Raw genomic sequence first — 18048 nt, forward strand, 5'->3', positions numbered from 1 at the left:
CCTGCGGCGGAGCCCTATGATTCCTACTCCGGGAGAATACCACAGTAGGGTTCTTTAACGTGCGAGGAACGTGGCATCTTTCCCAACACGGTGCACCACTATGGTTTGCGGTCAGGTTTTCCGTATTATAGCCTGACAACCCCAGCATGTAACACGCCAGGGGTACCCCATTCCACCACCTGGGGCACACATCCCAGTTGCTCTGTGGGCAGAGCGCCCTACCCCCCGGTTAGTGTTCTGATCACTATTTAGTCGCCTTTTACGACAAGCTTAGCGCTGCTGCAGGCCTATTCTTTTCACACCCGGACCTGCACGGGGTCCTTTGTTGTGACATTATTCCAATTTATAGTCGGCGTCACGTAAATAACATACTGTTAAAATTTGAATAAAAATATTTTCTACGACTTTATTGACACCTACCGTCGTTTAAATTGTCTTAAATGACTTGCTCATTCGTTTAGCCAAACGGCTTCTCCCTAAACATTGAATCGTTAAATTCCGGTCAGATTTTAATTCTAGGTGGCAATATTTACATTGTAAAAAGTCGGCCATGTTTACAGTGATCGGGTTGCTAGGAGATGTTGTTTACGTTTAAATGGTTTGTCCAAAAACCGAAGAACCCAGAATGCAATTCGGCGTTATTTCGGATATCTCGGATTTATTTTACGCGAACAACGTATAATACCGAGAAGTTGATCAAGCAGACGATTGTCACCGGAGTTCGACGGGAACTTACGCACTTCCGTTTGTAAACAAATCGTCCCGTAAAAACCAACATGGCGGATATTAGTATGGGATTTTCCCGTAAGGATTTGTTACGCATGATTTAAGCTAATAAGCGACTTGTTTTTGAGAAGCTGTTTGGCTAAACGAATGAGCAAGTCATTTAAGACAATTTAAACGATGGTTGGTGTCAATAAAGTCGTAGAAAATATTTTTATTCAAATTTTAACAGTATGTTATTTATGTGACGCCGAGTATAAACATATTCTGTTTCTTTCCTTCGAATAATATAGGTACGGACAGTTAAATGCTATGCATGGGCTATTAGTGCTACATGAGTGAGGAGAAGCTTTTTCAGGACTGTATACTTAATATATAGGTACACTTGTATAATGTATAACTGCTTCTGCTGCATGATACTGATCACGTGATAATGGTTCAACCGCAATTGGAAAGGGTAAAGGGTGGATGCACTTATAACATGGAAAGGGTAAAGGGTGGCTGCACTTATAACTCTAAAGCGGTAGAGTTTGGGATGACGTCATAAATCGTTCATGATGCTGAATAATGTTTAGTTTTTGTACTATAATACCGACCAATCCCGTTTATGATGCCCGAATGGCACTGTAATCGGGTGAATTTGGCACCTGATATGTCAGAATGTTTTAAACTTCATTTAAAATTCGCTGATAGAGTGTTTCAGAATCGTCGAAATAACTCCAATCCTGAAATGTGACAATATGGACATTTTCTGTATTGCCATCTTGTGGCTGAGATAGAAGAGCAGACGTTTTCGTATAGCATTGAACACATCAGCAATAAAATGTTACTGGATGATTCATGGCTCTATAAAAATGTGAATGATAAAATGGTCTATATGAGCAGGTACGTTGAATATATCGATAGTTAAAACACTTGTTTCTTACATGCTTCTAACGTTTTTTACATTTTAACATTTGTGTTCATGTTGAGGTACTTTTTTCATGGGTGGCATTTTTTCACTTAATTGGTCACGGAAATAATCAAATCTTAATAATTTGGGATCATTAAAAAGATAAGACAGCATTTTAGTTTCATTTGAATACATAAAAGCATGTTTACAAAAATGCCTATTACCGTTGAAATCCACAAAATTCCCTTTTTTACAGAAAGCACATTGAAACTAAAACTGAAAAGTACCCACCTGAAATGATCAGATAGATATGTTGGATACAACGAAAATTAAAACAACAGTACCCAGTATGTCTGTCTATTGTGTATCGTTTTATGTTAAAAATTAACATTTAATTTCACGTTGAGTTATATTTTTCATGGGTAGGGGTGGGAAATTTTCACTTGACTTGGAAAAGTTCATATATTTATCACTTGGGATCATTTAGAAGTTTAGACAATGCATAAATGTACTGTAACACACAAAAGCTTGTTTAAACTGCGGTATTCTGAAAAAAAGACAATTACGGGTGGTAAGGAGTGTTAAAGATTAATCAAGGGAACCAAGGTTATACCGGTAATCAGAAGAATGTAATCCAGGGACTAAGACCAGACATGGGAAACAGACATACACAACAAAGAACATAAAGTAACTAAAATCATATATATAAAGTAACAAAAGCAAATGAGCAACTCGGACTCCACTAAAAACTGGGAGCATGAAACAGGTGCACCGGTAGGATAAGCGTTCTTTGCTTTTCTAGAAACACCCGCCGAGTTGCTCATCAAAAGTCAAGTCCGGGTTATGGTTAGAAGAAGAAATTAAGAAATTCTGAAAATTTTCACTTTAAAAGGAAATGCTATGCGCCTAAATTGATCAGATATGTTGGGTACACCATTATTTTAATAATGAACGCCTGAGTTTTACACTGTCGATATGCTGTGAATAAGAATTCTGTATGATAGTGAGTCCAGTTTTCTAGGGGTAGGTGTAATATTTTTTACATTTTTTGAAACTTCTTTCTTGAAAATTAGTTTTTAGTGGTTTATTTATTTCGGAAATTGAATAATCTATCGAATGATACCAAATTTGGGACGTTTTAATTACCATCACTTTGCGTCCGTCGTCGTCGTCGTTAACAATTCTTCAAACATCTTCTCCCCTGAAACTACTGAATGGATTTGAATGAAACTTAGGATGATTGTTCCTTAGAATATTCTGCACAAAATGACTTTTTATGAGCAACTCGGCGGGTGGTTCTAGAAAAGCAGAGGACGCTTACCCTACCGGTGCACCTGGTCCATGCTCCCAGTTTTTAGTGGAGTCCGAGTTGCTCATTTACTTTTGTTACTTTGTATGTATGACTTCAGTTACTTTACTTTCTTTGTTGTGAATGTCTGTTTTCCATGTCTGGTCTTTGTCCCTGGATTACATTCTTTTGATTACCGCTATAACCTTGGTTCCCTTGATTACTCCTGCACAAAATGAGTGTTTGGATTTTTGATAGGTGAAAAAACATGGATGCCATTACTAAAATAGAAAATGGGGTCAGACAGCAGTTTTTTTGCATATATCTCCAAAACCGTTAGGTTTTACCAAATTCTGACATGGGGTAAAAGTGTTCACCATGGAGAGATCTATCTGTGATGTAATTTTGGTGAAGATCTGTTGACCCATGTTGGAGTTATTGTCCTTTTTGGACCTTTTTTCTGTTATTGATGTTATTACTTTAAAAAAATCTTCTAATCAGAAATTACTTTACAGCATTCAATGAAAGTTGGTATTACTGTTTTAGTACACCCTTAACAAAATGACCCTTTGAATTTTTGATCGGTGAAAAAAATGGCCGCCGTTACTAAAAATAGAACATAGGGTTCAGACTGCAGTTTTTTGCATATTTCTCCCAAACTGATAGTTTTTATCTGATTTACAAAATGACTGTTTGGATTTTTGATTGATGAAAAACATGGCACCTGTTACTAAAATAGAACAAATGGGTCTAAATACATTTTTTTGCAAATACCCAAAAACCTTTGGATTTAGCAAAATTCTGATGGAAATTAACATTGTATACCATCAGAAGACGGTCTTTTGCCAAAATCTTCAAAATGATATTTGTTACCTTTTACAGGATTTATGGACCCTGAAACATTTTTTTTGTCGTTTTAATATGTACAACTCTCTGAAACCAATTACAACAAAATTTAAAGCGGCATTTGCTGCCAATTTTGTTAAGTGTTGACTTGATTTTACTGAATTTTACTTATTCATTGGAATAAGTTTGTGGTAATGCAATTGAAGCAATAAACAACGTTTCTTTAATCAGAGAAGATCGATAGCTCTGATCTAATTATTTTTCGCAATTACTTCCGAAAATTGCCGACAGGACATACACCTGTGTTAAAAATACTTCAACCTTGATAAAAAAATAACAATACGGTATGCAAGTCTCGTCACGTGACTCCGTGATTTCATGAGAATGGGTTCTCATCTCCCATTCAAATGCATAGAGATTCGTCATTAACATAGCATTGAGTTCAATGTTAAAAGCAAAACATATTTTTGTGAAAAAATACTGATAAAAAATGACAAATATCTAGTTCTACTGAATAAAAATGTTTAGAAAAGCATAGAAATGGAAGATTTTGCATAGTGATACAGCGTTTTCATTTCCCGGAAGTGCACAATTAAATGCAGACCGGCCTTCGGATTTCAATACGTTCTACATCTATAATTCCGGAAGGAAAATTGAAACTAGAACGAGACTTACAAACTCTATAACGGATACACAGGTAATCACGTGTCTTATTTTCATTTCACTTCATCTATTTCTTGATTAGTTTTCAAATAAATAATGACCATATTTGAGCTACATTATATCACAATAGGTAAATTTAATAAAGGATCCTTGCGTTATATTCGAACTTTTTTTCTTTTACGGCTTTTGTCCGTCGGTCTTCCTTGCCGTTGAATAACCACTTTCGCTTTGCAATCAGATTTGTTATTAAAGAAGCGACCCTTACAGCCATGCGCGGATTAAGATCACCAGAAGTCACATGCATACGAATTTATTTAGGTCGATTTTTTGTCTTGCAAGACAATATATAGACACCTATTTCATGTATTTAATGCATTTCATTTGTGGATATCAAATGAAATTATACAGGAAAAGTACAATTTAGCAGAAATAATTTAAAGTTAAAGTATGTTTCAACAGAAACAAAAAATTACGAAAATGACAGCTAATGCAGCTTTAATAGAAGTTGGCATAATTTTTTTGGGGTTTCCTCCACAAACTGATCATTTAAATTTTTCATCAGTCAAAAAACATAGCCGTCGTTACTGCAAAATAGACATAGGGATTTAATACTTTTTTTTGCTATTTTTTCCTCAACTATAGAAGAAAAATGAAATGAAAGCTACCCATAAGATAAACTGATAAGATAATTCTGAGTTGAAGGACTGTATTGAAATTATTATTTAGTCGGCCATTTTCAAAATGGCTGTCATTTTACGACAATATTCACTAGTTGCCCAGAGTTCGTCTTAAAGAAAGTAGATGTTTTAAGTTGAATGGTGATGAAGAAATATTTTTCTGGGCGGCCATTTTCCCCGCTATTTTTTTGTATACTTGCTTCGATGTCAATGATACTTGGTTTATAAAGTAAATATGGTCTCCTGATATGAATGTTAATGATAAAAAAAAATTGGATAACCGTGGTTTAACGTCATGTAATGTAATTTTTCAACAAATCTATAATGCCCCCTCAGACCTGGTGGAATAACAGGGTATAGGGGACCCCTGCCCAATTTTTTTCCCAGAGGTTCTAAAAACAATTGAAGTCATTTCCAACATTTTTTAAAGTGCCTTAGGTACTCTTTTAAACTGACAGCATGCATCACTATATGCTTTTTTTCAGGATGTTTTTGTCAAACATGGTAACAAGCATGATGCCCTTACTTACTTTATAGGGTATGGTTTGTCAGGTGAGTGATTCAGGCTCTTCGAGAGCCTCTTGTTTAATAAATTCTGACTTGGAAAATTGGCAAAAATCATAAAAGAACACTAGAAGTATTAATTGTAATAACCCTTAACAGAAAATACTAATAAAACCATTTTTTACTGTAGCATAAATACTCTAAGGGTTTTGACTTTGAAAAATATATCAATTTAGGCGATTTGTAGGTTGGTAGAGGAAAATAGTTTTCATTTTATTTCAAAAACCCTAATTGTCTTGGTATTCTTAAGCTGAGAAATTAGGGTTTGTTTGTTGGGCTTTAACGTCCGAGCAGCAATATTTCAGCTATATTCAGACGATGAACATGAAATGATGATGAAATGAAAAAGGGATGGGACACAAGGAAGACTAGACTACGACAAACCGAGGACTATGAACATGTTCGTGTGACAGACTGTACTATGAATACGACAAACTGAGGCCAATGGACATGTTCATGGGGCAGACTAGACTACAACTAGGATCAAATAAGGAAATAGACATGTTCGTGTGACCGATTGTACTATGACAAACTAAGGCCAATAGACTTGATCATAGGGCAGACTAGACTACGACAAACTAAAGCCTATAGACATGTTCGTGGGGTAGACTAAACTACGACAAACTGAGAACTATAGATATGTTCATGTGACAGACTGTACTACGACAAACTGAGAACAATAGACATTTTCGTGGGGCAGATTGTACTAGAGTTGCTCATAAAAAAGTCAAGTCGGGGGTAGACGAAAGAGGAAGGGAAAACTATGACACGATAAACAAGTCGTTCTCATGGTGCAGATGGATACACCGCAACGATCCACGAATTCATGATGGCGACCATAAAACATGTGTAGTAATGACTTCAATCATGCTGCAACATAACTCTGTTCCAGAAGCCTAATTGTAAGAGTCCTAATGCGATACAAAAAGTCTGCGTAGTTACGGCAAGCATAAAGTATCAGTTGTGGTATGAACACTCCATACGCAGGTGCTGAAGGGATTTTGCCATAGAGTGAAAGGAAAGTTGACAATTCTGAATGGAAAGTCATCACGTTTGTCGTAAAGTTTGGTCAATAGTTTTCCTTTACCATCGATTTCTAAGTGTAGGGCAATATATGTATGTTTCATTATACCAACACAATTTCGGTGTTATAATGTTTTTGACCCGTCCATCGGTTCATTGGTGATAGTGTTTTCGTCTGGAAGTTATTTCTCACGGGGGTCCAAAGTTCCTCATTTACAGATGGAATTACATATGATTATAGCCCCGTGCAAGTCCGGGTGTTAAAAGAATAGGCCTGCAGCAGCGCTAAGCTTGTCGTAAAAGGCGACTAAATAGTGCTCAGAACCCTAGCCGGGGGCTAGGGCGCTCTGCCCACAGAGCAACTGGGATGTGTGCCCCAGGTGGTGGAATGGAGTACCCCTGGCGTGTTACATGCTGGGGTTGTCAGGCTATAATACGGAAAACCTGACCGCAAACCATAGTGGTGCACCGTGTAGGGAAAGATGCCACGTTCCTCGCACGTGAAAGAACCCTACTGTGGTATTCTCCCGGAGTAGGAACCATAGGGCTCCGCCACAGGAGGCTAAATTGCCCGACCCTACCCACCTCTCCCTATTTCCAGTGGCAAACAAAATTTATCGACCCCATTGTCCTTGTGTCCCATCCCTTTTTCATTTCATCATCATTTCATGTTCATTTTATCATAAATTTCATGTTCATCGTCTGAATATAGCTGAAATACTGCTACTCGGACGTTAAACCCCAACAAACAAACAAGCAAAAAGTAATCACTGTATCCGTCCGTCCGTAAATAATTGTGTCTAGGATGTTACTTTGTTGGCCTTGGTGTAGGCTTTTGATATTTGACATGAGGGTAGATCAGCTCTAGACGATGTTTCTCCTACCATGATTGATGAATTGCATCCTTAAACTCTGCCTTCAAAACCTGCATGGCTGTTGTACATAAATTTTGCAGTGATGAATTCTATCTTAATGATATATAGCTGAAATTTTAGTTTTTTATATATACGCACACTCTTTAAAGATTATCACATTATTATTGTACAAGATTATTTAAAAATTTCACTATTTCTACAGGTACAATGTTCATGATCTTGAACTATGTACATTGTCGAATCTTTCTTCGCGTGAGTCACCCATCAATAATTTTTAATTTCCATATTCAAGAATTGTTTTGTGATTTTACATTTAAAGTCAAACGCATGCCGACATGCTTGTTGATTTTTTGGTAACAACTTAATCGATACTGTTTTGCAATTCTCTGAGACTATACATTCATTTCAAATCTTAAATATAGATGAAACATAAAAAAATGCACATTAAGATGTTTTGTCATAATACATGTTAAGCTCCTAAATTACTTGATTATTACAAACAATATTCCAAAACAGTTCTCATACTCAAAAGTCAATTCTGTACAACATAAATGAATTCATATTAACAAGATTTATAACATGCTACAAAATTTCAATTTTGTGTCACAAAAGTCAACTTTGTTTGCAAATTAGTTTTCCGAATCCTTTTGATATGCAAATGAATTCTCTCATCACGATTTTGTAATAAGGTTTCTCATTGGATATAGTAATCGTGGGTCTCGCAGACGCAGGTTTCCGATTACTTCGAGCAACGCAGGATGGTTAAGGCCATTTTAAGTGAAATTTTTAAAAAATCTTGCAGGTTGCATTCTTCAGTAAAACTGTTTTGAAATGACTAAAATTGCTATTATACGTTTTCTATGAGATTTGTTTGATAAAACAGGTTTTAAAATAAGCGATTTTTCCACTCTCAATTTATTGGGATTTTCCCTGGTGAATCACGTGATCATTTCCTGACATCTTTCAACTGAACAATAAAATACTTTCGTCCGACTTGTTAATCGCAACCAAATTTGTTAAAATTTGACAAGATAGTTTGTATTTATGTATTTGTCTCCCCAAAAAATGCAAAATAATACTTCAAATATTCAAAGAGATGCCTAAACATACAGCATGTAAAACTTTGACAGTCTGACACGAGTCCGAGTTGCTTCTTTGCTTTTGTTATTTTGTATGTATGAATTTAGTTACTTTATGTTCTTTGTTGTGTACGTCTGTTTTCAATGTCTGGTCTTTGTCCCTAGATTACATTCCTTTTATTACCGCTATAACCTTCATCAATTTGATTAAATAACTTTAGGACCTAGTTATGGTCGTCATCACATTTTAATAACTAGTGTGAAGATTATATCATAAAAATATGAGACAAAATATCTTTTGTCTAAAAAAATTGTTCAAAGATCGTTTCTGTTTCCCTTTTCACGTCTTTATACCATGCTAATGATCAGTTCATTTTCTGTTTTCTTTATTCATTGATATTTTCTTTTATGTTTGTCTAACTTTTATTAAGCTGGGTCGTTGTTTCATTAGTTCATGGCCTTGCCAAATGTTCTAACTTGAACCCCATTAATGCTGAGTATAGGTGTTGGATCAACATCAAACTGCTGAGTATCAATGTTTGATCAACCCCAAACTGCTGAGTATCAATGTTTGATCAACCCCAATCTGCTGAGTATCAATGATTGATCAATCCCCAAACTGCTGAGTATCAATGTTTGATAAATCCCCAAACTGCTGAGTATCAATGATTGATCAACCCCAAACTGCTGAGTATCAATGTTTGATCAATCCCCAAACTACTGAGTATTAATGTTTGATCAACCCCAATCTGCTGAGTATCAATGATTGATCAATCCCCAAACTGCTGAGTATCAATGTTTGATCAACCCCAATCTGCTGAGTATATCAAATGTGTGCTATTGTTATATGTTGTATCATACACAGTTGTACCTGAGAAAAATTGTTTACTGACAGAAATCACAGCTTCATTTTATCAACAAGGCAAGGGAGTTAAATTTCGGTTTTATATATTCATCTTTACTTAAGACAAAGCGAATTTGAAATCCAACACAAATGTAAATATTTCATAGAGTAAAGAAGACTTAGGTAACACAACAGAACAATGTCATTTCATATTGATTTCAAATTACGTCGACGTTCTCGAAGTCCGGGTATTACAGACAAGCTGTTTATCAGAAATGGTTACATACTTCACCTTTAAGTGCTGATTATCTTCATTATTACACACACAGTTGAAAAATGTATGAATACACTATTTGTCTGTCCGTTCATCCTAGGACTATTGGCTCCTGAAATACAAGACAATATTAGTTGTATAACCAAAAAGTTTTAATGTTATTTCTGGAACTAAGAGGTAAAACCCTATTACATAATACATTTAACATCGGAACATGGAATAAATTCTCGTGAACTAATAACATATCCGCATTTACGATTTGCCCATTTCAGGCATATAATAACTGCCTGGAACGGTACTATATCAAGTCTAGCAATTTATAGAAGATAACACCGAACATTAGGGGGATAAAAATTCTCAGGACACTAAATCTAAATAAAGGAACTTTAAGCCTATATTGTCCGTTAGGGTTTATCCCGAAACCGAAGGTTTGCAGCAAAATAATTCAAAGATTCTAAACAAAACTAATCATAACACATTGTTCAAATGCCACATTGCGTTATTTGAATGAAGTTATTCATGAACAAATGTCACTGTCTTTATGGTGTATTTACGTTACTTAACTGCTTGGTATAAATAATGTCTGGAAAATAAAAACGAATGAAGTACATAAATAATGAACGATATTATGATGCTTGACAATCGTGTAAAAGACTCTAATATAACTTGTAGACGAGATGTCTTCAATGGCTCTGTTTTTCAGTTACCCACCAGGGATGGGGATGGGTCTCTAGAAAAACAAAAGACGATTACAAGTGCAACTTGCCAGTGCTTCTATTTTTATTCCGAATAAATATGTTATCCTTTAGCATTTAGATTTATACAAAATGGTGAATAACATTCCCTGTGGGTACTTTTGTTCATATTTTGTCAAAAATAGTATCAACGATTCATGAATTCGTAGATGAAAATGTCTACAGACATTAAAAAAATAAATTGTAAAGAAACAGTTTGATTTAAAACGTGCATCTGTGGTTACAGTGAAATACAAAAATTAAAAAATACCCAATGTTCAGTTGAAAGAACTATTTAATTGAACGTACCATTTATATTGCATTGTCTTATATAATTTCCGCATGTTGGAAATCCTTTAGGAACGGGTTTATGATAATTTGGCGATTCATTGATCATCATTCCCATACCATTAGTATTGTGGAGGTCAATATGACAGTGAAAAAACCAAAGACCTGGGTTGTCGGCCTTGAATCGGATGACAACATATCCACCTGTTGGTACAATGATAGTATCTTTTTGCGGAGGGTCATTCCAATTGAGAAAAGGATGGTTGCCGTTCTCCCATGAAGAATTTCGCCACCTAGCAGCATTGCAAAAGTTTTTGCTGTCATTACAGATAAGATCAATTTGATCTTGACCCATATTTTTTTTAAGTTTAGCAGTGACCATGTCATATTCGGCAAAACCCATTTTTAATACGTAAAAAGAGTGCCCATGTAAATGAATTGGGTGTGACCACCCAGAACCACTTCCGATATTTGTAATAACGAACTGGTAAACCTGATCATAATCCCCTCTATCAATTGTGTCGTAATATGTACATTCGCATACGGAATCTTCAGAACAATTCTGACAATTATTTGAAACTCGATTCCATTCGGCATAGGCCGCAACAGTAGGAGGTATAAACTGGCGACCGTTTACAGAACCCGGTGTATTTCCGAGGTCTCCAGGAAAAGCAAAATTGTAAAATCGTTCAATGGCGGCACCTTTGACTTCATCCGTGTTTGAATTTGGGTCAATAGATCTTGCGTGATTCCAATTAAAACATAGCTTGTATTGATCTTTAGGATAATAAAGATAAGGACAATTGAATATTCTACATACATTGCCGTCAGTGCAACGGTGTGGTGTAGCTTTCGGAGGGTTCAATATTAAATGTGCATTGGTATAGTGCACAATTGCCTCAGCGGCGTGATACTGATTTTGGATTTCAGGTTCCGTTTCAATAGTTTCTGCTACCAACAAGTAAGTCCCAGGACTTTTATCAGTTCGAACAAGAAAATCTATCCTTTCTCCAGGGTGTATGATGAAAGATTCGACTTCAATAGGTGAAATTTCAAATCCATCTGATGCAACGATAGAAAGGCTTCTGTGGCCTTGGAGATACACCCGAAAAGGATAAAGTGTAGCAGCGCTGATCACTCTAAATCGGTAATCCGAATGCTCGACAACGTCAAATCTCGTTAGTGGAGCTGCATTATTTAAATGGTTCTGAGTGTAAAACCTTCCCTTTCCGTTTATTAGGCCAGAATGACAATGAAATCTACTGAATTTAGCACCTGATATATCTGACGTTGTATCTATTACCTTATTCTTATCTAAATCGAAATTACCGAAGAGCATCCGTTGGTAGAGTGTTTCTGGATCGTCATTGTGGTTCCAATCCTGAATTGAAACAACATGAACCTTTTCAGTATTATCATCCTGGGGTTGTGAAACCTTAGATGAGGAGAGTGGTATAATAATCAGTGGACCATAGAGTCCAGCGCTTCTCTGATCCCCTATGTGAGCATGATAAAAGCTTGTTCCATACGGCTTAGCATTGAACTTGACCGTGTATATCTGTCCCGGAAGAATTGGGCACTGGGTTACAAAAGCGACCCCATCGGACCAAGGTGTGCTCTTTTGATGAATGCCGTGTAAATGGATAGTTGTACTGTCTGTGTGCATTTTGTTCCACATGTGAAGTGTTATTTCTTGATTTTCGTACGCAGTAATTGGTGGTCCCGGAAACATTCGATTTACAGCAAGTACCATTCTTGACCCATAGCCATCCGCAGAGATAAAGGATATTTCTTCCTCCATGGTATATGTTTTTGAATCATTATATCGAACAAAACGCCCATTTTTCGGTCGGAGTAATGTTTTTTCTCTATCATTCATCATTGTCAACCTGTGCTCTATCGTCAAGAAACATTCACAAGCGGTATCTATTTTTCTACACGTATTTGACTTACATGCTTTCCCCTTTCTAATCAAGTCTTCCCATGTCGGATCGTCAGGAGCCTGAGAATATATAAAACACTTTCCAAGAACAATAGATAACGCTAGCAGTAACATCAAGGTGCTTTGCATTTCGTCGTAGAACAATCAGCAAATGCTAATAAAATATCGAAAAAAATTTAAACAAATGTACGAGTTAATACAACTACTACGAATAACCCTTGAGGTTATCTTAATTTTTAATCTTCAATCATGTTTCAAAAGTTTATGAAATGCCTCCGTTGTCGTGTCCTGAATTTTACACATGTGCATTGTATGCAAATAATACTTGAGGATGCATCAGTATTTTTACTGATTATCTTTTTAGTTATTTTAGGAGAATGTGTTCAATAGCGTTGTGTGTAATTATGTACAGGCTGTGTAATTTACAATGTTGTGTTTAGTTAAAGATTACATAATAGTTAGATTATGGTTTTTTTAATATCTAAAAATGATGAACTATAAACCTGTTTGTTTGATATATGTTTGTAGGTAATTCTTGAAGTATTAATAGACATGGTGATTTTAGGTAAATAACATATTTCAATATTTTGATGAAGTGTCATCGCTCTGTAATAGTGGATATGGGTACCTTTTGTTGTTGGGGCTTTTCAAAGCTTATTTAATGATGTGTTTACATATATCAAAGACCTTTAGTGATCTCTGAAAGTATGAACTATTTTGTATTAAAATTATACGCTGGTGCATATGTTGAGTTTCAACATATCCATTACTTTTCCTATCATGTGTCAATGTGTTATGATATTGTAATAGTAAATCTAAAATTTCATCTCTAAAAATGAAGTCGCTAACAAGGTCGCCCCGTGCAGGCCCGGGTGTCAAAAGAATAGGCCCGCAGCAGCGCTAAGCTTGTCGTAAAAGGCGACTAAGTAGTGCTCAGAATTCTAGCCGGGGGCTAGGGCGCTCTGCCCACAGAGCAACTGAGTTATGCGCCCCAGGTGGTGGAATGGGGTACCCCGGGCGTGTCACATGCTGGGGGTGTCAGGCTATAATACGGAAAACCTGACCGCAAACCATAGTGGTGCACCGTGTTGGGAAATATGCCACGTTCCTCGCACATCAAAGATCCCTGCTGTTGTGTTCGATAGGAGTAGGAACCTTTGCGCTTCGCCACAGGAGGCTAAATTGCCCGACCCTACCCATCCCTCCCTTTTTCTAGTGACAATCAAATTTGATTATCCTTATTATCCTTTATCCTTATGTTCCATCCCATTTTCCATTTCATGTTCATTTTATCATCTATTTCATGTTCATCGCCTGAATATAGCTGAAATATTGCTGGTCGGGCGTTAAACTCCAATAATCAATCAATCAATCGCTAACAAGGTCTATAAAAGAGACTGATTCTGAAATATGAAATCACTTTCTGAAAGGCATTGGACTAAATTATTACCTTAAGTTGGGACTCGCTGGTGTTTCTGTTAAAGTCCCACAAAGAACTATTTATTTTGAAAGAAATTCTTCTTATATGACGAAAGTGTGTGAACTAAAATATATTTTGTTAACTAGATCACGAAGGAAACCTAAAGAACTTTAGGACTATTTCACAAAGAACTGTAGTTTTCTAATATACTTTTGTTTATTATTACAGTTTTGTAACTTTATCGGGCTTTTTTTTTTATTTTCAGAACATATTCAGGTACATGTTTAAGGAAGAACAAATGTTTTAGCATGCTAAATAACAAGATATGTGGATATTCTGATATGTGGAAATATTGTGTCCAATTTAACAAATTAAGAAAAATGTGCAATTATTTGGATAAATATCAGTTTATTGTAATGTTAAGATAATGTCCTTGTCAGCTGTTAATTATACTTTTTATTTTTTATGCATGACGGGAAGTATTTTCGATTTTGAAAAAAAAATAAATTAAGGGGTAATTTCTATGTCTATCAGGGATTTCCCTCTGTTCCGTGTTTACCAAAGATAATATCGTGGTCAATCAATAACCAGTACGCAGTGTCATTATCGGAAATATTTTGTATCTTCAGTTGTGTTTAGAGATACATTGATATATTTTTTAAAAAAAGACACCTCTTTAAGTTTGCCATTTATACTTAACATACTTACAACAAAAGCGTTTGAGAATGGCTGCAATCTGCATGTATTCTGCCTATATACTAAACAATCTAAATGTATTGGAAATATGTTTTTAGGGGGAAAATCCCCATTTTGGCACCCTCTCATGAGTCCGATGACCCCGTTATTCTTTGGCCCCGTGCAGTTCCGGGTGTTAAAAGAATAGGCCTGCAGCAGCGCTAAGCTTGTCGTATAAGGCGACTAAATAGTGCTCAGAAACCTAGCCGGGGGCTAGGCGCTCTGCCCACAGAGCAACTGGGATGTGTGCCCCAGGTGGTGGAATGGGGTACCCCTGGCGTGTTACATGCTGAAGTTGTCAGGCTATAATACGGAAAACCTGACCGCAAACCATAGTGGTGCATCGTGTTGGGAAAGATGCCACGTTCCTCGCACGTTAAAGAATCCTGCTGTGGTATTCGCTAGGAGTAGGAACCTTTGCGCTCCGCCACAGGAGGCTAAATTGCCCGACCTTACCCATCCACCCTTTTTCCAGTGGCAATCAAAATTTGTCGACCCTATTATCCTTGTGTCCCATCCTTTTTTTTCATTTCATGTTCATTTAATCATCCATTTCATGTTCATTGTCTGAATACAGCTTAAATATTGCTACTCGGACGTTAAACCCCAACAAACAAACAAACAAACCTTTATTTTTTTGTATTTTTGAAAGAGTGGTTAAAAATGTACAACATATATTAACATAAAGAAAATTAAATGTGGGCTTCGTTAAAAAAAATTTTTTTGTTGGGATAGTTAAGAAACGTTGGGAACGTCTGTTGTTTTTTTCCCTAATGATTAAATCTTATTTACAGCTGTATATTCTTGGACTATTTACCATAGAGTGTAGTGTAATCAAGGGTACCAAAATTCTAGCGGAAACCAGAGACAAAAACCAGACAGAAAAAGAAAACAGACACACACAACATAGGATAGAAAATGGCCAAAATAATGAGAACAAAGAAACAAAAGTAGATGAGCAGTTTGGATTCAACTGAAAACTGGGAGCATGGACCAGGTGCACCGGTAGCGTAAGCGTCCTCTGCACTTAAAAAGTCACTGCCCCAAAAAGTTTAATTTCTGATATCCGTATCTTATTTAAAAGTATTGTGTTTCTGACAAACAGATAATAGACGATGGATTTTCATACAGTTACAAATTAATTGTCTGCAATGTTTACTTGTTTATTATTACTTCAACTTCGACGCACCTTCCCAACAAAGTATAAGACTTATTTTGAAACTCGTGTTGAGAAAAGAGCGAAAACAGAATGAAATATCTGCGAGTATTATTCTTTTAATTTCTATTGAATTGAATAGGGAAACATGTATAATATACAGTAAATATCGATTTTTAGACCGCAATTTCTTGTCATATGATCTATTAATCAGAGGGCATGTCATCAGTTCTGACTTCTGGGAGAGATGATAACTTGCACGAGGGGTTGATAAATCATATGATATGATGAATACTATGTGATAATATGTTTATCCTATATACAAAACTGCCGCGTGCAGTTCCGGGTGTTAAAAGAATAGGCCTGCAGCAGCGCTAAGCTTGTCGTATAAGGCGACTAAATAGTGCTCAGAAACCTAGCCGGGGGCTAGGCGCTCTGCCCACAGAGCAACTGGGATGTGTGCCCCAGGTGGTGGAATGGGGTACCCCTGGCGTGTCACATGCTGGGGTTGTCAGGCTATAATACGGAAAACCTGACCGCAAACCATAGTGGTGCACCGTGTTGAGAAAGATGCCACGTTCCTCGCACGTTAAAGAACCCTGCTGTGGTATTCGATAGGAGTAGGAACCTTTGCGCTCCGCCACAGGAGGCTAAATTGCCCGACCTTACCCATCCCCCTTTTTCCAGTGGCAATCAAAATTTGTCGAAATGAAATGAAATAGGGATGAGACACAAGGACAATGGTGTCGACAAATTTTGATTGCCACTGGAAATAGGGAGAGGTGGGTACGGTCGGGCAATTTAGCCTCCTGTGGCTGAGCCCAATGGTTCCTACTCCGGGAGAATACCACAGTAGGGTTCTTTAACGTGCGTGGAACGTGGCATCTTTCCCAACACGATGCACCACTATGGTTTGTAGTCAGGTTTTCCGTATTATAGCCTGACAACCCCAGCATGTAACACACCAGGGGTACCCCATTCCACCACCTGGGGCACACATCCCAGTTGCTCTGTGGGCAGAGCGCCCTAGCCCCCGGCTAGGGTTCTGAGCTCTATTAAGTTGCCTTTTACGACAAGCTTAGCGCTGCTGCAGGGCTATTCTTTTGACACCCGGACCTGCACGGGGCTATCTAGAATGTAAAATAGGGTATGCTATATAGGTCCAGGGTGTAATATAGGTCTGGAGGTGTGATATAGGGTATGCAACATAGGTCTAGATGTGTGATATAAGTCTAGGGGTGTGTAAATGGGTATGTGAGATAGATCTAGAGGTGTGAAATTGGGTATGCAATATAGGGTAAACGATTTTGTGTTGCATTTCAGGATTTTCTACTGATACAAATATGTTGTTATATAGGTATGCAATATAGGTCTAGAGGTGTGTAATTGGGTATGTGAGATAGATCTAGAGGTGTGATATAGGGTATGCAATATAGGTCTAGAGGTGTGATTTAGCGTATGCAATATAGGTCTAGAGGTGTGATTTAGCGTATGCAATATAGGTCTAGAGGTGTGTAATTGGGTATGTGAGATAGATCTAGAGGTGTGATATAGGGTATGCAATATAGGTCTAGAGGTGTGTTATAGGTCTAGGGGTATGTGAGATAGATGTAGAGGTGAGAAATTGGGTATGCAATATAGGATAAACGATTTTGGGTTAAATCAATTATTCATAAATCATATACGAAGGACGTTTCTAGTCTCAATGTTTTAGTTCATGTGTTCCATACTGAGTATTGTTTTTCTCAGTTTGTTTTTGGCTTTCTCGTGCAGTGAGTTTCTTTTGTCCAAAAGTCCTTAACTAATATTTGAGTTTATATGTTTACGGTACATAGACAATAATCATTTTTCATAATTGTCTGCAGAAATGAAGTCCTCGTCTTTTTCATCCGTCATACCGGACGAACCGACCATATTTAGGGAGACTTTATAGAGGCGTACTTTTTTTCTTTTTCATTCATCATGGTCCGTCTATGGCCGTTAGTTGTGCAGGCCTTCCCTTTGTTGGTTAAAACCGCCTAGTTT

The 18048-nt window shown here is 36.9% G+C and overlaps 1 protein-coding gene and 1 pseudogene across 1 annotated transcript; both read right to left on the reverse strand.

Moving 5' to 3' along the window:
• Nucleotides 1-959: 959 nt before the first annotated feature.
• On the reverse strand, nt 960-1526 carry LOC148608649 (uncharacterized; annotated as a pseudogene).
• An 8035-nt stretch (nt 1527-9561) lies between these two features.
• On the reverse strand, nt 9562-13009 carry LOC148608650 (uncharacterized). Its single transcript, XM_088545437.1, has 2 exons — nt 10792-13009; nt 9562-9860 (listed from the first exon to the last, which is right to left on the reverse strand). The coding sequence occupies exons 1-2, from the start codon at nt 12839-12841 to the stop codon at nt 9769-9771; spliced, it is 2142 nt and encodes a 713-aa protein (XP_088401563.1). The 5' UTR covers nt 12842-13009; the 3' UTR covers nt 9562-9768.
• Nucleotides 13010-18048: the final 5039 nt, after the last annotated feature.

Source organism: Perna viridis, chromosome 9 (assembly GCF_037379345.1).
Source record: "Perna viridis isolate PV_CMFRI_1.1 ecotype Kerala chromosome 9, ASM3737934v1, whole genome shotgun sequence".
Classification (NCBI taxonomy): Eukaryota; Metazoa; Mollusca; class Bivalvia; order Mytilida; family Mytilidae; genus Perna; species Perna viridis.